At 40.0% G+C, this 24,394-nt stretch overlaps 1 protein-coding gene across 3 annotated transcripts in view; it reads left to right on the top strand.

The window, feature by feature from the left end:
- Nucleotides 1–12,475: 12,475 nt before the first annotated feature.
- The window catches only part of LOC148349073 (ephrin type-B receptor 4a-like), a 96,682-nt gene continuing 84,763 nt past the window's right edge, over nt 12,476–24,394 (top strand). For 2 of the 3 annotated variants that reach the window (XM_088320832.1, XM_088320830.1), the window contains exon 1: nt 12,476–13,169. In XM_088320832.1, the coding sequence (XP_088176958.1) occupies nt 13,091–13,169 (79 nt within the window). In that variant the 5' untranslated portion in view covers nt 12,476–13,090. The remainder of the gene's footprint in view (nt 13,170–24,394) is intronic. The other variant, XM_088320831.1, reaches the window with a different exon arrangement.

Raw genomic sequence — 24,394 nt, 5'->3', positions numbered from 1 at the left:
GACATCACGTTCAATAATGATACGTAACCATGGTCTTCTTACAACGGTGAGTGTAGTAAATCCAGGAGAGTAAAATATTTACAAATACAGAATAGTAAAAAATGTTTTCTCTATGCCGTAGTGCAACCCAACGTGTGATTCACATTCATCTTTTTCGTCCAATTGTAGGCTTTGTTTCGCCCCTTTAGCCTATGCGAGCCTGTAAATGATAAAAAGGATCCGCCCCCTTTACCTCCGAATAACTTTAGCCAATAGTGACTGATATGAATCCCAGCATACACCGCGGACGACTTCGCCTTCAGGGGAAAATCTAGTCGGCGGCTGCTTGCCTTAGTTGCAAGACTTTGCGACTTAATATTGATCCATATATAAGGCGCACTGTATTATAAGGCGCATGGTCAGCTTTTGAAAAATATAAAGGCTTTTAGGTGCGCCTTATAGTGCGGAAAATACGGTAATTAATAAGCAGATCCCAGTTTCCATATAAACAAAAGGAAGAAATGTCTTGAAGGATACCAGCCATGTGGTCACAGCTCATGTATTTTCTCTTTCATTTGGAAAACATTCAAGCTGTTCCGAGTCAAATAGGCTGTGCTAATTTAGCGCCAGCATCCCGTTATCGCCGCCAAATTAATCCTACAGAAGAAGCTTAAGGAACGTTTCCAAATGATATCATGAAATCAAGCCGGTGATTAGATAGCATTTCAGTTCTTACGTAGGTAGGAGCTTACAAAGATAAATGAGCATGAATGAAGGTAAAACTCTTTTTATGTCATCAGGAGGAATTATTCACTTTTTTTCAAGAGAGGTTGATTTCACCACTCGGTCCGCGGTGCTTCACTGAATAAAGGATGAAACGGCAACTGATGCACGAGCATCCTGGTGCGCGCTGGAAACCCGAGCTAGAGGTTTGGAAAGGAAGATATTTGATTGAATAGGACACTTTTCAAACACCGAAATCGAACTGCTATATAAAAACATTTGGTTATGATCTTGTGGTGGACCCATGCAGGGAAGCAGGAAACAAGACTGGCATGCTTGAAAACGCAGGGTTGGGTAGGGTTACTTTAACTGGATTACTTTCAATTACCTTTGGATTACAGTGGGACCTCGCTACTTTGCGGTTCCACGTTCGCAGGTTCAGAGCTTCGCGGGTCCCAAAAATAATAAAATTTATTTTATTTTTTATTTTTTTTAAGCATTTTTGAAGGGGCGTCGCTATTTCGCGGATTTTCACTTTTCGCAGGTGGTTTTGGTCCCCATTAACCGGGTCTAAAAAAATAATAATAATAAAATAAAATATTTTTTTTTTAAAATAAAAAAAATTTAAGCATTTTTGAAGGGGCGTCGCTATTTCGCAGATTTTCACTTTTCGCCGGTGGTTTTGGTCCCCATTAACCGCGATAACCGAGGGATTACTGTACTCCAATACCAAATATGCTAATAAAAAACAAAAGAAACTAAATATAAATGAAATGAAATGAAAATGAAATGATCAGCATTTATATAGCGCTTTTCAAGTCAATGACTTCCCAAAGCGCTTTACAATGTGCTCCACATTTCCCATGTAAGACGCTGACCTGCTTATTGGGGGTGTTAGGGGTTCAGTGTCTTACCCAAGGACACTTCGACATGTAACACGGACGAGCCGGGATGCGAACTGGGAACCCTTGATCCCAAGACGAGCGCTCTTCCTCCTGAGCTACTTGATGACTCACAACACGTGGTACGCTTTCTCTCCTGGCTTTGATCTCTTTGATCTCCGGCAAAACGAACATAAAACGCGACAGAAACAAAATGAAAATAAATCCAAACAGCTTGCCAACATCATTTTTGCCGTTCTATGTATTCCGTTACTCCCCAAACCTGCACAAAATTTAGTAATTGTATTCATATTTAGTTTCTTTTGTCTTTTATTAGCATATTTGGTATTGGAGTAATCCAAAAGTAATTGAAAGTAATCCAGTTAAGGTAACCCTACCCAACCCTGCGAAAACGTATAAAGTATAAAGTAACAAACCAACAAAATGTCCGAACAAGAACTAAGAAAGAAATCTGTTGTGACCATAACAATGGCAATGACCCCAAATGGATGCTGTCTTGTTCTGGCAAAGGATTGGGACGATTAGAGTTATAGAGAATCCTCAAACAGAAGGTGGAGAAGCCCTCAAATATCCCCCAGCTCTTTCACGTTGTCATGGAGGAGTGGAAGAGCACTCCAGTGGGAATTTGTGAGGCTTTGGTGAAAATCCATGGCCAGAAGGTTTAAGGTGGATACACAAAATATTGAACTTCAGGAACTTTTACTTTAGGGTGTACTCACTTTTGTTAACAGGGGTTTAGCTACTAATGGCTATATTTAGAGTTTTTTGAGGCGGCAAATACATTTATACTGCTATATATGTCAGGACCAGAACGGAAAAAGGACCCAATTGCGTAAAGTTTTATTGAAAGAAAGAGGAAGGGCTGCGTCCACGATCCGGTCTTCGCTGGACGCGGGAGGCAAGTCGCTCCCGGACTCGGACTGTGATCCAAACACAGAAGTAGCGAGCGATGGCAATGTCAGGGACGCAACAAACAGGTCGGTAGCCGGGACTGGGAGAGCAAAGCGTGGTCGGGGTCGGAAACGAGTCGTAAGCCAGGATGGGCGGGTACACGTAGTCGGGATCAAAAATTGGTCGTAAGCTGGGACGGGAGAGCAGACGTGGTCAGGATCAAAACAGGTCGTAAGTCGGAGACAAGCAGGAGCAAAAACGGGACAGGCGGGAGTCAGGGTCGAAAAAGGCTTGCCTTGTATAAACAGAGGTTTGCAGACGGACTGACAACAGGGGATTGACAGGACTGGGTTTCAAGAGGGACAGGGAGCCAATCGGAACCCCCTGTGATTGGCGCCAAATGAGCGGGCACAGTTGATTGGTAATCATGACAATATTTGCTCTACACAGACTACCTTTGATTGTGTCAAAGCAATGTTTCTTCAGTGTTGTTCAAATATGAAGGGGCGTACTCACGTTTGTGACATACTGTATAAACTTTTTCATTATCTTACCTCAACTTATGAATGACCTTTTTCTGCTGCTTACCCTCCATCTACAGATGCTCAGCCAAATAATATATTACATACTAATTGTATTAAGAATATTTTTGATGTGAAAACTCAGCCATTCTGTAAAAGAAAATTTAAAACATTTTGAATTTGTCGGGGCCCCACTCAGAGGGTAGCACAGAGCAGGAACAGAGTAGCGCAGTGGTCTCTATTTTGAGTAGGGTTCGGCACACGAAGGTATTGAGGCAACAGTATCTTGAGAACCAGCGGCAACAGTCATGGTTCAAGAGGCAGGTGAGGGGTCAGTGATCCGGCAGGCGGCAAAGATGGCAGTCCAAGAATTTCGTAGGCGGGACTTGTGATCCAGAAGGGAGGGAAAGGGTTCGGTACACTGGGACAACAAGACTGTGACAAGACGGCGTAGGAAATGACAAGATAGACCATAAGCTAACACGTAGCAGAGGATACAGAGTGTTTAAAGATTGAAGAGGGAGAGGTATGATTGGAGGGTAATCAGGACAAGTGACAAGTGTGGTGTTGAAATTAGAGCCAAGAAGTGAGTGACCAAATAAGGTAGGACAAAGGAGAGGGAGAGAGAGGAAGGAACTGTGACAGAAGTTATATGAGAAAGAGCTTTAACCCTGGATACATATACACATTTAATACTGTTTTTATTTTAACTGTCTCTCCTGCCTCCACTGACTGCATCTTAGCTAAAGGGTTTTCACTGAAACCATCGAAGAAGTGCAGCAAACCATCAAAGACGTTGTCATCATCTCCGGACCGAAAACCACAATTGCATTCAGTCTCAACATGTAAAACCACGATTTCACGGTTCACTTTAAAATTAAAGAAAAAAAAATCATCTGCTCGTCACCAGTCCCTGAAAAATGGAGGCTCCCCCTATTATTTGCAACGTGACAGCTCCAGTCTGGGAGTGGAGGCTGGAACAGCTGCCTTCAATTGTCATATTCTATTATTTATCCCTGCCTGCTGAGCTGTTTTGACTCAATCATTCTTAGCGTCGACCGCCCCGACCGTTTTTTGTGGGGTTATTTGGCTCCCGGGGTCCCGGCGGGAAGCTTGGAACTGTGCGCTCTATTCTTTGAGCGTTGGTCGATCCGGTTTGTGTCACGTACGGAATCAATTGAAGAGTTGATTTCCATTCTACACAGGTTATACTTGATTCTGTTTGAGCTTTTTTAGTGGAAGAGACACAATCCTGCAGGTAGGTGTCCCACTTCAAATATTAACGATATAGCCACTTTATTAGCTCTACTGAAAAACAGACCACTGTCAGGACTAGAACGGAAACAGGACCCGATTGTGTTACGTTTCTCACAAGTTTGATTGAAGGAAAGAGGAAGGGCTGCGCCCACGATCCGGTGTTCGCCGGACGCGGGAAGCAAGTTTGTGATCCGAACACGGAAGTGGATCTTCTGTAGCGAGCGATGGCGTTGTCAGGAACGGAAAAACGGGTCGGTAGGACTCGGAGAGCAAGACGTGGTCGGGGTCGGAAACGAGTCGTAGGCCAGATCGGGAGAGTAGACGTGGTCGGAACCAAAACGGGTCGTAGCCGGAGACAGACGGGAGCTAAAACGGGACAGGTGGGAGTCAGGGTCGAAGAAGGCTTGCCTAGTATACACTGAGGTTCGCAGACGGACTGACAACAGGGGACTGACAGGACAGGGTTCAAATAGTAACAGTGAGCCCCCTTTATCATGCTGTAAAAAAGTGATAAATGGGGTCTAGATTTTACCCAAGTGGATGACGGTTCAAGCTAAATGTTGATAATTTAAAAAAATAGAAAAATCACAGCCACCATTGAAATCAGCTGCACTAGAGTAGCAAGATAAAGGAAACCCATGAATAGTATCAGCGGGAGGTATCAGAGGTTAACTCCAGAAGGAGAATGAGGTGTTAAGTTTGCAATCCCTGAACTCATCCTGGCTCTTTGTGTTGAAAGCAATCATCGCTGACAGACTCATAGTGTATAATTGTCAGAGCCAGAACAAATGGTAGACCCAAACGCGTAACGTTTCACTCAAAAGTTCATTGGGATATTGAGGAAACAAACACCAGCGATCCGGTGCTCGCTGGACGAGGGAAGCAAGCCGCTCATGGGATCGGAGAGTGATCAAAATGCGGAGGTGGATTTTGGATCATGGTCGGTGGGCAAAACGGGTCGAAAACCGGAGTGGGGGTTCAGAGCGTGGTCGGTGGTAAAAAAGGGACGTTAGCCTTAGCGGGAGATCAGGGTGTGGTCGATGGTCAAAAACAGGTCGTGAGCCGGAGCAGAAGATCAGAGCGGGGTCAAACGGACAAAACGGGTCGATGGCCGGAGATAAACGGGGAATCCGGAACAGACGAGTGGTATACGGATGAAAACGGGACAGACGGGAGCCAGAGTCAAAGTGCTTGCCTTGCGTATGCAGGGGTTTGCTGACGGACTGACAAGGAGTGACTGAGGTACTGGGTATAAATAGGAGAGGAATCAACCAGGCAACTAGCAGCAGCTGGCGCCAAACGAGCGGACACAGAGAAACCCTGAGAAAACGTACATTTAGAGTTTTTAGCTAGCTAGATTGCTTGCTATATCCTGTGTCGCTGGTAAAAACGTTCTGTCAAGTCCTGTTAACTAGATAGGAGAGGTTTGATCTCCTTTCTTTAACAGAATTTGATTTATTATAAAACCCACAGAAGATGCAGAGGATGGGCATTGCTACTTTGCTAATCTGCTGTATGATGTAGCCCACTGGTTAAAAAAAAGCGAACTAGCTAGCAAAAACAGCTTTCCAGTTTGATCTCCTCTTACTATAACAGGATTGGATTTATCATAAGACCCAGGAAAGATAGCGTTTCAAAGAGGCTAGCTGGTCGGTTAGCTATATACTGTAGTTCACTGGTTAAAATGAGTTATCTGTTCTATCTAATCCAGAGAACTGGCTAGCAAAAGCAGCTTCTCAGTTTGATCTCTTCTTTCTATAACAGGATTGGATTTGTTGTAAAAGGCAGGAATTGTGTTAAGAATACAGCTTTAAACGTGGCATTAGCTGGCCCCTCTGGCCCCGTTTTTAAGCGGCTGGAATTAGCTAGCCCCCGCCACTCCCTAAATGCAGCAATCTAATCCTATTCATTTTCCCCTGAGACAAAAGACATCTGTCCGGCGAGTTACCTGTCTCCCAGAGTAAAAGCCGTCTTTCTGCAAGCAGCCATATTGATCGGTATCAATGAAGTGGAAATGCATTTAAAACATTTTTAAAGCTGATTAAGTCTTCTTTCGGCTGTTCTTTTTTTGGAAGTCTTGCCGAGCAATAGAAACTCATCTTAATGTGGGATGAAATGTATCTTAGCTGCAGAAGGGTTGAAAAGCACAGCAGGAGATAAGTCTGTGCTCTTTTTTTGGGGTGTTTTTCAGATTTTTTTGTTCCCCATCTCCCCACAAGGCTTTTTTGGCCCACACATGACAGACTTCACCGACTATAGTTCTAAATCTTCCAAAGAATCGCGCCTGAGGTGGTGTCATTGAAATGTATTGAGTTTCACATAAATCTGAATTCTGTTAAAAACTCGGAAAGTCGGAACCCAAAACGCCGCACAGACAATCATGATTTATGACAAAGCTGAAAGCTGACAACATCTGGATCGATGGCTTTGAGAACAAAATGGCTTACATTGCTTAGCTAGGTCAGACCATCTGGTTTCACCAGATGTGGAAAATATATTTTTGTGTATGGTTACGAAGGAATAAATTAAGGAAAACATAAAGAAAGGTTCTGATGTGTCGATATAACCGAATAGTTTTACTGTGATAACAGTAAATCCTCGGTACTCAACCATAATTGGTGTTCTATTTTGCTCAAGTACCAAAAATTTTGTTTTATTTTCTAAATACTGGAAAGGGCTGAGGGATTCTATCCTTGTCAAGAGACAGGGAACGCATCGGCAGACAGTCCTTTTCCGCCAAAAAAGACAGCGGGTTATTCTCCTTCCTTGCCAGATCAAGGACCAGAAGAGACTGACAGTCCTTCTCGCCGCCGGGACAGGGACCCTCTTGTTGCTGCCCTGAAAGAGGACAGATACAGTTGAGGGACTTTGGACTCCTCACAGGAACAGTGGACAGAAGTGGCCGAAGGACCTTCCCCTCGCCGCCAGGACAGGGACAGTGTGCGGCCAAAGGACCTTGTCCTTCCCCACTGGAACAGGGGACAGCTAGGCTTTCTCCATGTCAGAACCCGAAAAGACGTAGGACCCAGGTGCGTAACGTTTTCACACAAGCTTAATTTTACAGGAATGGGACAGTCATGCACGTGAACACAAACGCTAGGGATGCGGTGATCGCTAGGCGGAAGAAGTGAGACGGAGAAGTCAGAGGCAGACAAGATCGAGGCCGGGCAGAACAGATGGGATCGATACAGGACACACGAGTAGATACCGGACGGGACAGACGGGATCGATACCGGATGCTGGAGCGAGATACTGGACAGGAGGAGACAGACGGGATCGATACTGGATACTGGGGACGGGAGCAAGATACCGGACAAGACGAGACAGGTGGGATTGATACCGGATACTGGAGACGGGAGAAAGATACCGAACAGGACGAGACAGACAAGGTCAATACCGGACAGGAGGAGACAGATGAGATCGATATCAGATACTGGAGACTAGAGCAAGATATTGGACAGGAGGAGACAGACGGGATCGATACCAGATACTGGAGACGGGAGCAAGATACCAGACAGGACGAGACAGACGGGGTCGATACCGGATACTGGAGACGGGAGCAAGATACCGGACAGGACGAGACAGGCGGGATCGATACCGGACAGGAGGAGCTAGACGATATAGATATCGGATACTGGAGACTGGAGCAAGAGACATTCTTCTCGCGGTCAGGAGAAGGACCAGAAGCAGCTGAGGGTCAGGTCATTGTCTTTAACACCCATTGTCATTTTCCTTTGGTCGGTTTTGTTTTGTGGTTTGGGTAGTTTGTAAATATTTGTTGACCACTTGTTCCTGATTTTGTCATCAAATATCTTATTTTCAAACATCCAGACCATGTTCCTGCTTCCCTGCATTTGGATCTTGTTGACAACTGTAGCTGAGCGACCGGCACTGAAAAAAGCTGCGGTCAATCATGGCCAAATCATCACACCCACTACACAGCATCAACTCCAAACAGAAGAGCAGCTTCAGCGACAGGCTGCTGTCACAGTCTTGTTCCACGGACAGACTGAGGAGATCATTTCTTCCTCATGCCATGAGGCTCTTTAACTCCACCCGGGGGAATAAAAACCCACATTAAACCATACCCCCACACTGCATATTACCCTATTTTTATTACAGTGTGTATTTTATGTAGCACTATTTAAATACTCTATATCACAGGTGTCAAACAGGCGGCCCGCGGGCCAGATCAGGCCCGCTAAGGGATTGAATCCGGCCCGCGAGACAACACTCAGAGAAGCGCAAGAGAAAAACAAGCTGCAGGTTGAAATATGTCAACTTGATGTTGCGAAAGCCAGGTGCCTCGAAAAAAGACACTGTACTTGTATTTATTTCTCTCTCTCTCTCTCTCTCTCTCTCTCTCTCTCTTTTTCCACCCCTTTTCTCCCACTCTGTCTCTGTCCCTTTCACTCTCTGTGTCTCTCTTTTTCTCTTCCTCTGTTGCTCTTTGTCTCTTTCTTTCTGTGTGTCTTTTAACCGCTTTTGCTCTAATTTCCAATTTTCCTTTTCTCTTTTTTCTCTTTCTCTCTTCCTACCCTTCGCGCTTTCTTTTCTCTTTTCTCTCCTTCTGTCTTTCTATTTCTCTTTGGATTTCTTTCTTCCTCTCCCTTTCTTTCCCCCTCTCTCACGACTTCTCTTTTGTTTCTTACACTCTCTTCCTTTCTCTCTTTCTTTGTCCCACCTTCTCTCCTTTTCCCTCCCTCTTTCTCTTATATCTTTATCTCTCTTTTTCTTTCTCTTTAATCTACTAGTCCGGCCCCCGACAGAATGTTTGTTCTATCGTGTGGCCCCCAAGTTAAAATGAGTTTGACACCCCTGCTCTATATCAACACGTTACATTGGGTATTTATGTATTACATTCCTTTTACTTTATTATTGTATTATTTTTAACACAAGGGTACTGCTGGAAGTGTGAATTTCCCTACGGGGATGAATAAAGTATCTATCTATCTATCTATCTATCTATCTATCTATCTATCTATCTATCTATCTATCTATCTATCTATCTATCTATCTATCTATCTATCTATCTATCTATCTATCTATCTATCTATCTATCTATCTATCTATCTATCTATCTATCTATCTATCTATCCATCCATCTATCCATCCATCTATCTATCTATCTATCTATCTATCTATTTGGGTCCATCGGTCAAATCAAAACAGTGGTTTTCTTTTTCCAATTTATTGTACATTTTGGTCACTCCTTCCGTTTCTTTAATATAAGAAAGTGAATTTTTTTTTAACTGTTTTTATTTTAATTGTATCGTGGATTTGGTTTTTTTTGAACTGTTCTTAACCTCGTTTCTGGGATCAAAGGAAAAATGTCAACAAAAACAAGAAAGATGGATGCCAAGATGAAACCCTCCCTGCCTGGCCTTGTTTATCAACTGAATTTTAAATCCCTTATTTATAGTTTGTCGTTTAGAATGAAAATCTGCATTTGATATTAATAATGCAACTGTCTTTTATGCATCTTTTTCAAGAAGTTTCTCGCTCGCCCCCCCTCGAGAAAAGGACTCGTTAATTCCGTGTTTTATGCTGAATCACTGATGTAATGAATGTGTAATGTCACGGTTCTCATTATAAAAATGCAACGTTAAGATGGCTTGTTAGAGAAACATTGCACATTCCGGGGAGATGTCATTAGACCGAGCGGTATCAAAGCAACCACCGGCTTGGTATAAATGCATGAAACTAATTTCCAACGCTGGCAGGGTTTTAATTATGCAACTTCGGTATTATCTCAACAGACTTTTTCGCAGACTCCAGCTCGTGAATATTGCAGGAGCCGCAATGCCTATATTTGGATGAACGGAAAGAGACTAATTCCAGTATCTCCGTTTCGCAGGCTCCAGACTTTGCAATCCCAGGTTAAAGGTTATCTGAGTAAAAAGGATTGTCCTTGAGAGCTGTATTCTTTATGTATTGTGGCCTAGAAAATCAGGAACCTCCCCCCCTTACCCGCAGCAGAGCCAAGATGAGGGCCAAATTCAAGACAGAATCGGGCCAACTTGTTTTAGAGAATACCCGAGTCCACCACCAGGTTTCGGGAGTTGGAACTGCAAAACGGAAGTGAAAAGAATTCCACTTCAAAATAAAATAATGAGGTTCATAATAATAATAATAATACAAATATATTTGACTTTTTTCAGCCAAAACGTCAGTTTCTAGGTGGAAAACTGATAATAAAGACGTTTAAGTTCAAAAGGAACAAAAAGGATCACCTAGCGTGAAAAAGTGTGAAATACTAGAAGAGGATTGTTCCAAACTGTCTTGTGAGGCTCACTTGGTTATCCGTTTACTGTTTTCATGTGGGAATCGGAACCTATTTTAGCATTAAATCAAAAAGTACTTGTGCAGTATTTTCAGACTGATCAAAACTTAAAGTCTGTGATTGGCTGGCAACCAGTTCAGGGTGTCCCCTGCCCACTGCCCGATGATTGCTGGGATGGGCTCCAGCACCCCCGCGACCCTACTGAGGATAAGCGGAGCAGCTAATGAGATGTATTGAATCAAAACTTAAAGTACTTCAGAAAACTTATAATGTACGTACACTAAGATTCTAAAACCCAAGGGACCGGAATGCCAGTACACATACACACACATGCATATACAGATCATGGTTAAAATAAATTGAAAATGAATACAAAAAATTAATACAGTGTATTTATAATTGTGTTACTGCGTTAATTGGATAAACACTGTTTCAAAAAGATAAAAACTCAAAGGTTAAATGTGTTTCAATATCAAGAAAACTTCTAAATAAACATGACTTAAACTAAAACTACTCATACCCATACATGTCACGGTTGCCATGGCGCCCAATTGGCCCTGCCCATGTGGCGCCAGCTGTGGCTCATTGACAGATTGGCTTTCTGTCTATTTAAGCTCAGTGTTCTCATTTTGCCTTGGTCAGTCCGTCAACGAACCTCTGCCCCGCAAGACGTGGGTTTTGACTCTGTCCTGTTTTCTGTTGGTATTCCCTGTCCGGTATTGTTCCCGTTTATGTTTGTCCTGTTTAATATCGGTTTCCGGTTTTGTTCCTGTCTATTTTTGTCAAGTGTTTTGTTCTCTCCAGTTTTCGTTCTTGTCTAGTTTGTCCTGTTTATTTTCGGTATCCTGTTTTATATTCTATCCTGTCTGTCCCATCCTGTCCGGTATCGACCCCATCTGCCCGATATCTACTCAGGCAATTGGTATCAATCTTGTCGGCGTCTGGCTTCCTATCATTTCAGATATCTGACACTTTGGGTCAATACTGGACAAGACGGGACAGATAGGATTGATATCAAAACAGGATATCGAAATCAAACAGGACAAACTAGACAGGAACGAAAACTGGAGTTAAAAATAAACAGGGCAAAAACAGACGGGAACGATACTGGACAGGAAATGCAGGCAGGAAATCGGACAGAGTCAAAAACCACGTCTTGCAGGTGCAGAGGTTTGTTGACGGACTGACAAAGGGTGAGTGAGAGCACTGAGCTTAAATAGAAGGGAAACCACTCTGTCAATGAGCTGCAGCTGGGGCTACGCGGGTGGGGGCAATTGGGCACCGTGGCAACCGTGACCATCCAATCCAATATTTAGTTTTGTAGTAATTTGGTAGTATTTCTATTGTAGCATTTTTGCATTATTGTATTACTGTAGTAATATCCATCCATTATCTGCGCTGCTTATCCTCAGTAGGGTTGCGGGGGTGATGGAGCCCATCCCAGCTAACCTCGGCTAATATAGAATTACTCCTCTGTTTATTTTTTATTTTCGAAATTAAAGCAAAATTATATAATAGGTCCCTTTTTATAGCACTAAATTTAATATTTAGTTTTGTACTATTTTTGTAGTATTTCTGTAAGAGTATTTTTAGTACACACACAAAGGGAAAAACCAAGGCAACAATTTATTTTTAATTTGTAGTACTCTATCCACTATTATTGTCACGATATTTTTATGATTTTCATTCGGTCGGTCTCTTGTGGCCTGCAGGCCGTAGTTTGCCTACACCTGGCTGTATGTATCTCTGACATCAATATTTTTATCGTTTGATAAAGAAAACTTCAAGTAAAACAATGTATAATTACGTTTTATTTTGATGGTGTTTTCCGGAACTAGTCCGTGTTATCACACGTGCACAAGGTCTTCCCTGCTGGAGATTGAAGTGGGCGGAGCTTGCTGGTGGTGCCTTGCTGCTGCTGGAGTTTGGACGCAGCGGCGAGGATGAGAAGTATCTCGCGGGTGGGCAGCTTCGGTGCTTCGCGACATATGCTCCACGCGCGACAAGTTTTATATTTTTAAATCCTATTAACACTACCTTTTCGTTGTTTGTGTTTTTTGGGTACAATTTCTTTACCAGGTAAGACCTGTCGTTGCCCTATTTTACTGAGCGAGCCAACTCGTGTTATATTTTCTCTCGCGAGCACGTTTTATCCCTTTTTGCGCGTTTTTAAAAAAGAAATTGTGAAAAGAAAGCACTCGTAAAAATGTGTTTTTATTAACACTTTGGGATTTTTTGTGACGTCTTTCACTTAAAAACGGTTGTCTTTGGGGAATAGTCTGAAGAGTTTATTAATCAAGTTGTCATCATGACCGGAAGCTTGTGATTTTGGACTCAAAACAATTTTGGACTAAATGTGAAACACATCTGGGTTTTTTTTTAGTTTAGCTTGATTCCCAACGCACTTGGACTCCCAGTAGTCCACTTTAAATGCAGACTGACCTGTGGTCAACACGGAGACGCCGGTTCCATCTAATTATTCTTCAAAGACTGAAAAGAAGACCTGAAAGCATTGTGCAGCGTTCCCCATCACTATGGAGCTGACATGTAGGATCCTTGGCCTGCTGGGATGCATCTTCTTGGACTGGGCTCCCCAAACTTCTGCAGAAGAAGGTGAGTCCCAAATACTTTGTTGTTTTTCTCTTGCGGTGGCGGTCTTCTATCTTTGCAAGAGTCCATCAGAAAATGCATGGATACCAAACTGCAAGGAATTCTCAAATAAGGCTAAAGCAAACAGGAGTTCATTTACATTTCACGGAGGTAACCGTGGATACCTTGGTACAGACACTCAGCTCATGGGAAATGGTCTTCTGAAGCTATTTTGTTATTAAATAGAATCTCATTTTCTTTGATAACAATATAGTTTCAACAAAAATAGACGAAGCACTCAAGTCAAGTCACATTTATTTTTATAGCCCTTATTCACAAGAAGTCTCAAAGGACTGCACAGATCACAATTACAACAATTACTCCAGGATGAACACGTAATTATAAACATAAAAAAAAGGAGAAAAAAATAATTATTTAAGAACTTGTTGATTACAGTCCGGTTAATGCAGCGTTGGACATTCAAGATTGAGAAAACTTAATTTTCAGTGTGGGTCACACACTGCTAGAACAGACACTCCTTTCAATCTTAAATTGTCTCTTATAAAACACACAAAGGGAGGTGGATCTATGCAGAGGATAAGGCAAATGTAAATGTCAAAGGAGAGCTTGTTGATAATTCACAGATGACTGAAAAAGTTGACCTTTTCAATAGCGTCAAATTGCCACGATATCATAATATGACAACAAATGATCTCAGAAAATGAACAAAAAAATATGTCTTCTTCATTTTTACCCCAATCATTTGTAAATATAAAAGTGTGACCTAAGAAATAATGTTCCAAAATCAACAAAATGTTGACCAAAACCTAGCTAATCTCTCTTCTATCTCTAAAGGGAAATATAGGTAAATAATCTAAGTAAAATGACTACGATTTTGTGAATCTCTAATCCAAAAGGGTTTCAAACAATTATTTAATGAAATAGTTGGCGATTAAATTTAAAATCAGTTATCTGTTTATTCATAAGATCAAACATTGCTATAACAAATGCTTATATTAACCTTAAATTTTAAATTTCAAACACACACAAAGCGGAGTGAATCTATGCTGAGGAAGGTAAATGTAAATATCTTAGAGTTTGTTGATTTTTTTGGAATAGGTGACTGAAAAAAATGTACTTTTTAATCTGTTGTCTGTAGGTCGAATAAAATAATAAAAATTAAAAAACAATTTCAGAAAATTGGCAAAAAAATGCATATTTTAATTACATTACAAATGGGTCAAAAATATATATATAAAAAAAAAATACAAAAGTGTGACAGAAGAAATTAAGTTCAAAAATCATCACAATGTAGACCTCAATGTAGCTAATCTGTTTTCCATCTTTAAATTGAAATTATTCAGATTTTAAACATTTTAAACACACACAAACAAATATGAGTCTTTGCTGAGGATAAAGCAAATGTAAATATCAAATAAGAGCTTGTTTATTTTTGTTGATGACTGAAAAAAATGACTAAAAAGGCTTACTTTTCCAACTGTTATTTGGTAAATCAGAGCAGTAGGTCAAAGTGCAACATACAATATTAGAGAATGGGCAAAATATGTGAATGTGTGCCTTTCAAAATAAAAGAAAGAATTTGGATCCCATAAGGGTCAATCAATCAATTGTAAATATAAAACTGACGTTAGGTTCCGGAATCAACAAAATTCAGACCCAACACGGAGATAATCTGTATTCTATCTTTAAGGTGAAATTGTTAAAAGTCTGAGAATTCTGAACACACACAAAGATGAATCTATGCTAAGGATAAAGCAAATGTCAATTTAAGTCATGTTTATTTGTGACGCCCTTAATCACACAGAGTCTCAAAGGGCTGCACAGACCACAAATTACTGCAAACCACACACTATTATGACACCATCCCCTGATCTAAAACCTACATGAGGGCAAGGGAAAACTCAAAAACCTCAAGTCAAGTCATGTTTTTTGTGACGCCTTTAAACACAAAGAGTCTCAAAGGGCTGCACAGACCACACACTGTTACGACACCATCCCCTGATCTAAAACCTAAATGAGGGCAAGGAAAAACTCAAAAGAATATAAATGTTAAATCAAAGCGTGTTCATTTTTTTGTGTGACTGCAAAATGAATGAAAAGGCTTACTTTTTTAACTCTTGAGCAGTAGGTCAAATTGTTTTATACGATGTCAGAAAATGGGCATATGAATTTATGCCTTTAAAGGAAGAATCAGTCCCCAAAACTGTCAATAATTTGTCAATTTCAAAGTAAAGTAATGGGAAATTGTTTGTATTTATAATGCGCTTTTCAAGTCAGACCTCCCAAAGCACTTTACAATGTGCTTTACACTTACCCATTCATTCACACACTCACACACCAATAGCAGCGCTTACCTGCTTATCAGTGTCTTGCCAAAGGAGTAAAATACAATTTAAAAAAATAATAACACAAATTGAAAATAAATTAAAGGATGAAAGTAAAAATAGTAAAATAATTGCCCACTGCCCAAAGATGGCTGGGATGGGCTCCAGCCCCCCCCGCGACCCGAATGAGGATAAGCGGTACGGCTAATGAGATGAGATGAGATGAATTTAAGAAATAAAAGTAAATTAAGATATTTTTTTAAAATGTAAAAAAGTACAACTCCCGTAAATTGACCCAGGAAATGAAAAGAATAGAAAAGTAAAGTGAGGTAAGCCTAGTACAGAGTTGATAATTTGATATAATTATCCACTCAAGTGGAAAAATAAATCCCTTTTTAATTAGTCCGGACACAATTTTGTCTTTTTATTTCAGAATACAGGTCATAAAATCAACCACATTTTGACCAACACACAGAGAATCTGTCGTAACATTTTTAGGCTTTCCGGAATTTCTAATCCCAAAAAAATTCAAGCAATTCTTTGATTATACACAAAGCTGGCAAAGTAAATGAAAAAAATCAATCATTTGTTTAATAATCGGTCAATTAATCGATCATTACTGACACAAAAGAAAATTACAGTTGAGAAATTTGAGTTTAGTAAACAAACCGTGAAGCCTTAGGCAAGGCGGATCTGTGTTTGTTTTAAAGTTTTTGAGAGTGTTCACATATTTTATATTTCAAAATAAATGTCTTCGGGAAATTACCTTGAGGAATTAGTGTACTTAGTGCTTGGTTTGTTTTCTAAACTCGAACCCGTGTGGCTCCGTCTTTCGACTCCCGATCAGGTTTTGCTGGTTATTTTTATTGAAACATACACAACTGTAGTTGTGTATGTGTTTTGTATATATATATATATATATATATATATATATATATATATATATATATATTCTCCCGGAGCTCCCGTTGCCTTTAAAATTGGTCTTAAAAAGTAATATATTTGAATTCCTTCTGGTTATTTATTTTGAAAAATGCACAATGGTAGTTGTGTATGTGTTTTCTTAATGCCTCTGTTGCCTTTAAAAGTAGCCCTTGAAATGTATCTACATAATTGTATTTGTATTTTCTTTCTTGTTATTTATATTGAAACATACACAACAGTAGTTCCATATGTTTTGGTGTTTCTTCTACTAATGGCCCTGTTGTCATTAAGATTGTCCTAAAAAAGGAATATATTTTCTTTAAAATGTAATCCTTTTCTAGGCATTTATATTGAAACATACACAAGTGTAGTTGTGTATGTGTTTTGTATATATATTCTCCCAGTGCTCCCGTTGCCTTTATAAGTGGCACTAAAAACTATTAATTTTATTTTTTTACTGACTATTTATAATGAAACACCGTTGTGTATGTGTTTTGTGTTTCTTTTACCAATGTCCCCAATGCCAATAAAAGTGGCCCTAAATATTAATATATAGATTTTTATTTTTCTGATTATATATATTCAAACATTCACAACAGTGTTTGTGTTTTGTGTTTCTTCTCCTGATGCATACATTGCCAGGAACAATGGCCTTAGAATTATTATAACTGTACATTATTCATAATTGCACATACACACAACGGTAGTTGTGTTTGTGTTTTGTGTGTCTTGTACCGATGTCCCCAATGCCAATGAAAGTGGCCCTAAAAGGTAATATATAGATTTTGAGTTTTTCTGGTTATATATATTCAAAAAATACACAACGGTAGTTGTGTTTGTGTTTTGTGTGTCTTGTACCGGATGTCCCCATTGCCACTACAAGTGGCCCTAAAAACTAATATATATATTTTTATTTTTATGGTTATGTATTTTCAAACATACACAAGAGTAGTTGTGTTTGAGTTTTTTGTTTCTTCTCCTGATGCTTCCGTTGCCAGGAACAGTGGCCTCAAATAGTAATGTATGTATTTTTTTAGGGTTATTCATTATTAAACATACACACAACGGTAGTTGTGTATGTGTTTTGTGTATCTTGTACCGATGCCCCCCCCATTTCCATTAAAAGTGGACCTAAAAAGTAATATATACATTTCTATTTCTTTTTGGTTTTATATATACTGAAACGGTAGTTGTGTATGTGTTTTGTGTGTCTTGTACCGGTGTCCCCCCCATTGCCATTAAAAGTGGCCCTAAAAATTAAAATATAGACTTCTAGTTCTTTTTGGTTTTATAGTTACTGAAACAATGGTTGTGTATGTGTTTTGTGTGCCTTGTAGCGACCCCCCCCCCCCCATTACCATTAAAAATGCCCCTAAAAAGTAATATATAGATTTATATGTTTTCTGGTTTTGTATATACTGAAACCAGAAGTTGGGTATATGTTTTGTGATGCTCATGTGCCATCAAAAGCGGCCTTAAAAAGTAACATACATTTTTTCGAGGTATCCATATTTAAACATACACAAACAAAGTACTTAATATATACATATATTTTTAGGAAAGGGCCTATTTGTATTGCAACCTACACAACAGTTGTTGTGTATGTGTTTTCTGTTCTTTCTCCCAATACCACCACTGCCATTAAACATGGGCCTCAATAGCTATACATACATCTATATATATTATTTTCTGGTTATTTATATTGAATCATACACGCCAGTAATTGTGTATGTGCTGTGGTCCTTCTACGGATGCCTTGGTCACCATTAAAACCTTAAATCTATGTAATTTTTCGGATTATTTATATAGAACTCCACAGAACAGTAGTCATGTACTGTATGTGTTTTGCGCTTCTTCCTCCAATGCCCCCGTCGCCATTAAATTTGGCCTCAGAACAAATGGAAGAGGTCAAATCGTGTTCCGTCCATTCTTTGGCGAATTCCCCCGACCGATCCCAAGGCTGCTCATCGCTTTTGAACGTGAAACAATGCATCTCACGCCAAGTTTCAATCAATGGCGGCCGTCAACAGGAACACAAGGAACATGCTCGACTTCACTCCTTCTGTGGCAGGAACTCCGATCTGTCAGCTGCCTCTGGAGGAGGAGGGACGGGCGGGTGGTCTTTGTGGTGTCTTTGCCCCTATAGAAGCGAAAGATGAGGTCAGACATCCTTTTGTTGGGTCCAGTCAAACATTAAAGGGGCAGTGTGTATTATTCAGCACGGGTAAATAAAAAACTTTGTTCATTACGAAGAAAAACAATGTAGACTTGATGAATAAGCAAAAATACATCAACTGTCGTTTAAACTAGGGCTGACACGGTTTTAATCATTGATTAATCTGATTTTTTAAAAACCCATTTATAATTTGCTCCTCAATTCAAATATTGAAGTTTTGGACAGATGGAAAATTAGTGCACAAAACAATAGGATTATTCTATCAAAATGAAAAGTAGCCTAACAATAAACATACATACAAAAGTATGCTATACACCTGAAAATCTTTAAGATTTATGTACAGTGGAACCTCGGTTCTCGACCGTAATCCGTTCCAGAACCCTGTTCGAAAACCGATTTGTTCGATCACCGAAATAATTTTTCCCATTAAAAATAATGTAAATCGTTTTAATCCGTCCCAACACCCTGAATGTTTACCTTGAATGTTTAACGTAAACTAAAGCTAACCCAGGCTAATCGTACGTTCGCGTTCGCGTAATCTTCCGTACGAAAGATTACGCTAACATGAACGTGTAAAAATAAAAAAATCAGGTCGTTTACAAGTCATTTAGCACCCGGGTCTCCACAACAAGTGGTGAGCGGTTCATTGGAAAGGGGGCTCCATTTCAACACCCTGAAAGTTGAAAGTCCAACACCCACATAAAGCTAACCCAGGCCAATCGTACGTTCGCGTTATCGTAATCTTCTGTACGAAAGATTACGCTAACATGAACGTGTAAAAATAAAAAAAAAGGATAAAGAAAAGAATTATGGATAGGATTCCTTACCTTTGTGGTGGTCAGCAGAAGGCGCAGGGGGACGGCCGTTGCTTGCTTATAGCACTCACTCCCTTAGCCACATCATTAGATTTCACAGCCTCCTTATTCTTTAGCATCGTACTGATCATAGATTTTGCCAGGCTGTATTCCCTAGCAAGATCAGACACTTGCACACCTCCTTCATATTTTGCTATTATTTTTTTCTTAAATGCAATAGTTGTACGCACTACTTTTCTTTTTTCACCTGTAGCAACTTTGCTGCTTGCATGACTTTCTTCGGAGGCATAATAAGGGGCTAAAACACCCGTACGCCGCTCAGCATCGCACCCTAGCGTATGCACTCACGCAATACTGGCGTTTGAACTCCGATTTTTTGACCGTACAGCGAAGCAAGAATTTCTCTAATTTTTTGGTCGGACTGCGATTTGTTCGAACTGAGAGGCGTTCGAAAACCGAGGTTCCACTGAATATTTAAGATTTTTTATAAAGTGAGAAAAGGAAGAGTTAACATCGGAGTAGAACATTTCATATTATTATACAGTGTCAGGACCAGAATGGAAACAGGACCCAATTGCGTAGCGTTTACCACAAGTTTTATTGAAGGAAAGATCCGGTGTTCGCTGGACGCGAGTCGCTGTCGTACTCGGATTGTGATCCGAACACGGAAGTGGATCTTCCGTAGCGAGCGATAGCGGAGTCAGGGACGGAAAAACGGGTCGGTAGCCGGGACTTGGAGAGCAAGGCGTGGTCGGGGTCGGAAACGAGTCGTAAGCCAGAACGGGAGAGTTGACGTAGTCGGGGACAAAAAGGGTCGTAAGCCAGGACGGGAGGGTAGACGTGGTCAGGATCAAAACAGGTCGTAGCCGGAGATAGACACTTTTAATAATCAATTTAGCGTTTTGTTGTTGCAACCCTAATATAAATTAAAAACACTCGTAGGGGAACATTTGGTTTTTATTTTACATCACATGAGGCTCACTTTGAAAGGGAAAAACGGGTAAAAATGACTAAAACCGGGTGTTTGTTTGCAAAAATCAGCAAGATGCCTGACAATTATGTCAGCGCCCTCTAGCTGATATTCTGTAGGATAAATGGACATTTCTCTACCTATGAAAATTTTAAAATGGACATTTTTATGATTGTTCATAACTTTGCTTATTATTTAAATCAATATTGGATTTTTCTACCACTAGGAGGTGCTAAATAATACACACGGTCCCTTTAAAATGTGGCAATTTTAAATGAAAAAAACTCTTCAGAAGCAGAGAAGTTAATGTTGTGTGAGTGTTTATTTTTTTAATGCTTCCCGGTTGGATAAACAATGTAATGACAAGCAGATTTGTTTTAATTGGGCCTCCTGCGGGTAATGATTCTTTGTTTGCTGGTTAGGCAATGTGATTTCCTGGGACGGGGTAAAAGTCTGTCTCTCTGGAGTAAAAGTTCAATGTCCCTTTATTTGTTTAGGTAAAAATAGTTCTTGTTGGGGGAAAAAAAAACTCATCTGCTCCTGTCACTAAAGCTTAATGTATTTTATTTGAAATAAAAACTATGATGTAGAAGTAATGTTTCCCTATTGTTTTTTTTTTTTTTTTTAATAAAAAATAATATAAAAGGTTCGACTCCAGCACAACTTATTTTAGGAGACACAAAAGTTCAATGTCCCCTTATTTATTTACCTATACAAGCTTTCAAAGCAAACTACAAAAATAAAGCACTACTTTTCAGTAACTAAATAACATTTTAGCAATAAATTTGAAATATGAATTGAAAAAAATTGGTTCTTATCCCGGGAAGCATATTTTGTGTATAATAAAAATGTTTGAGAAGTAATATTTTCTTTTCTTTTTAAAAGAAGCTTAAAACAAAAAAAACTTGAGCACTACTAAATTCCAAACATTTATCAGTAATAATAAATACTTATTCTTGTTGATTAATATTTAATTCACAATAAAAACTGTGATTTAAAAGTAATATTTTATTTTCGTTTTAAAAGAAGCTAAAAACGAAAAAGTTTAAGCAATACTTTAAAAAAAATCCTGAATGCAATTTGAACAATTAATTTCAAACATTTATTTGTAATAAAAATACTTATCACTCTTAATTAATATTTAATTCACAATAGAAACCATGATTTAAAAGCAATATTTTTATATTTTGTCTTGCAAAAAAAGCTGAAAAAATGAAAGCACTACCTATCAGAAGTCATTAATGCAATTTTAGCAACAAAAAGAGGACATTTATAAATAAAAAACAAAAAAATCTGCTCCTGTCACTGTAACTCAACTTGCTATTCAAAATACAATCCATAATTTAAAAACCAAAAATAACCAAAAACATATTTTCAGAAATAGTAAATGCAATAAACTAAAAGATCACTTGTTTTAAAAAACAATTATTATGTATTTTCCTTTATTAGAAAACACCTTTTCATCTATTTTACAAAATCGCTAAATACATTTCCTAAAAATAGTCAGAAATATTTTGTTTGTTTTTCTACTGCAGTCAAAAGCTGATCTTTTAATACTGCTTTCGGGTTTTTGCTGAAGTACGTTTAAACACGTCTGTTCCCCGGCTTCGACCCGTTTTTTGATCCTGACCGCGTCTACTCTCCCGTCCCGGCTTTCGACCTCTTTTTTGTCCCCGACCATAGTATAATTATCGTGCACCCCTCAAAAAAGGGCAAAATTCAATATATTCAGGGAATTGAAATGACTACTCATCCCAAATCCCAACGAGTTCAATCGTGTTTTTGTCATTCAAGTACCCCTCCTGTCGGCATCGCATCCGTCTCATCTTTTTGGATTCTGTGCTGAAGTGAGTGGCAGATGATGCACACATCTGCCAAGCTTACTCTAGCGAGGATCTCAATGACTAACCGTCCCGGGGCCGGATATCTGCTCCTTCTGTGAAGATGCAAACCCAGACCTCTCCAGCGCACGATCGCTTCAAATTTCTAACAAACTTTGAGGGTCTCAAATAAGAAAGTGGTAAAAATAATAAACAAAAAAGCTCTCAGGCTCTCCCACACATGTCGGAATTACCTCCTGTATATAAAAATACAACCCAGAGCCCACAAATCGACAAAGGCAGAAGCTTTCGGTTCTTAGGAGACGACACGCCACGGTGGGAGATTAAATTACATGAGTGTAAGCTTTACATTACCCAGCTTCTGCGGTGGCGTTAAAAACCACTTAGAAGATGGCGGCTTTTGTCCATTACCGCATTTTGAGAAGAAACACCACACTACTGTAAACAGAGCATTATTTTTAAGCGGCTCGACAAACCCTGTGATGTGGCAGCCTTCTTGTGGACATGTGCATAGGCTTCCTTCTACCGGCTTCCTTTTTTCAAACGGGATGATTTCAATGTGACGCGTTATTTTGTGTCCCCTCCTTGGGCGTTATCACCACTTTCCTCATCGTGGTTGTCATGGTAAACAAAAGTGGGTTCCGTTCAGTTGTTCTAGTGCTTGTGAGTGGATAATCATCCGCAGGTATCAAAAGGAAAATTTTACATTTGTACTAGGGATGCACCGAGTTTTCTGCACCAAAAATTGTTTTGAAAAGTGTATTTTTTGTTTTGACCAGAAGAAAAAATGATGGTGTCAAGAACCAGAACAGGATCAGAACCCAATCGCCAGTCTGGCGGGAAATGATAGGAAGCCAGAGGCCGACGAGATCGATTCCAATTGCCCAAGCAGATATCGGACAGATGGGGTCGATACCGGACAGGACGGGACAGACGAGATTGATAAGGACAGGATATCGAAAATAAACAGGACAAACTAGACGGGAACGAAACTGGAAACCAATACTAAACAGGACAAAATAAACGGGAACAATACCGGACAGGAAATACCAACAGGAAACGGGGCCGAGTCAAAACCCACGTCTTGCAGGGCAGAGGTTCGTTGACACCGAAAGTTGTTTTGAAAAGTGACCAAGGAAAAGTGAGAGCACTGAGCTTAAATAGATGAGAAGATGGGAACGAAAACTGGAGAGAATAATAAACAGGACAAAAATAGACGGAGCGAAACTGGAAACCGATATTTAACAGGAGAAAAAAAGCAGGAACAAACTGGACCGAGTCAGAATCCACGTCTTGCGGGCAGAGGTTCCTTGACGGACTGACAAAGGAGAAATGAGAGCACATAGCGAATATCAATCATTACATACGGGTTCGGGCCGGGCTTCTCTCTAGCTGAAAAAAATGATCATCCCTTCATTGTTCTTTGTTTCTTTTCTTTTTTTTGTGTCGCGTGATGATAGATCTTGATGGATTCAGTCCCCCAGTTCCTCAAGTTAAGTTAATTGGTCAGGCTCGGTTGGGCTGGAATTTTTTTGGCCCGATCTTACCTCTCGATATAGATGAATGTGTGAGTTGTTGTATGTCTAGGGGTGGATTGTTATTGCCTGGTAATCAGTCCGGGGTGTCTTCTGTCCAATGTAAGCTGGGAAAAGCTCTAGCATCCCCGTGACCCTACTGAGGATAAGCGGTCCTGAAGAAGGATGATGGATGAATGAATATGGAAGTGTGACTCATTTTTTGTAATATACTGCTCCTACTACCATCATCATCAGTTTCTTTTATCCAGTTTTCACTCTCGTGTCCATTAAAAGCTCAAATGTCCCAAATTTTGTACTAAAAAAGGGAGACTTTTCAGTGCAGCAGCTATAAGCTAATTTTTAAACCAGCCACTTTACTCAAAGTAGAATGAGTTAGCTAACGTTATTTGCATTTTACATCTCTCAGCAATTTGGACTACCCGTCTCTTCTTGAAGCATACTTCTTTGTTCTAGTTCAATAAAATTCGGGATTGCGGGGAGCCAAGTCACCCGTCCAGTTTGTTTAGCGGGGGCCAGCTTCATTGTGGCCGGCGAAAAATGTTGACAGCGCTCTTTTACCGGTTTGTAATCGGGTAGGGGGGGTTAGGCGCCCACCCTGACTGTTGCGAATTTTACTACGGGGCCCACTACCCATGCAAAT

The sequence above is a fragment of the Urocampus carinirostris genome, chromosome 17 (genome assembly GCF_059441175.1).
Source record: "Urocampus carinirostris isolate Australia breed hairy pipefish chromosome 17, RoL_Ucar_1.0, whole genome shotgun sequence".
Lineage (NCBI taxonomy): Eukaryota > Metazoa > Chordata > Actinopteri > Syngnathiformes > Syngnathidae > Urocampus > Urocampus carinirostris.
This window is presented reverse-complemented; position numbering and strand designations above follow the sequence as displayed.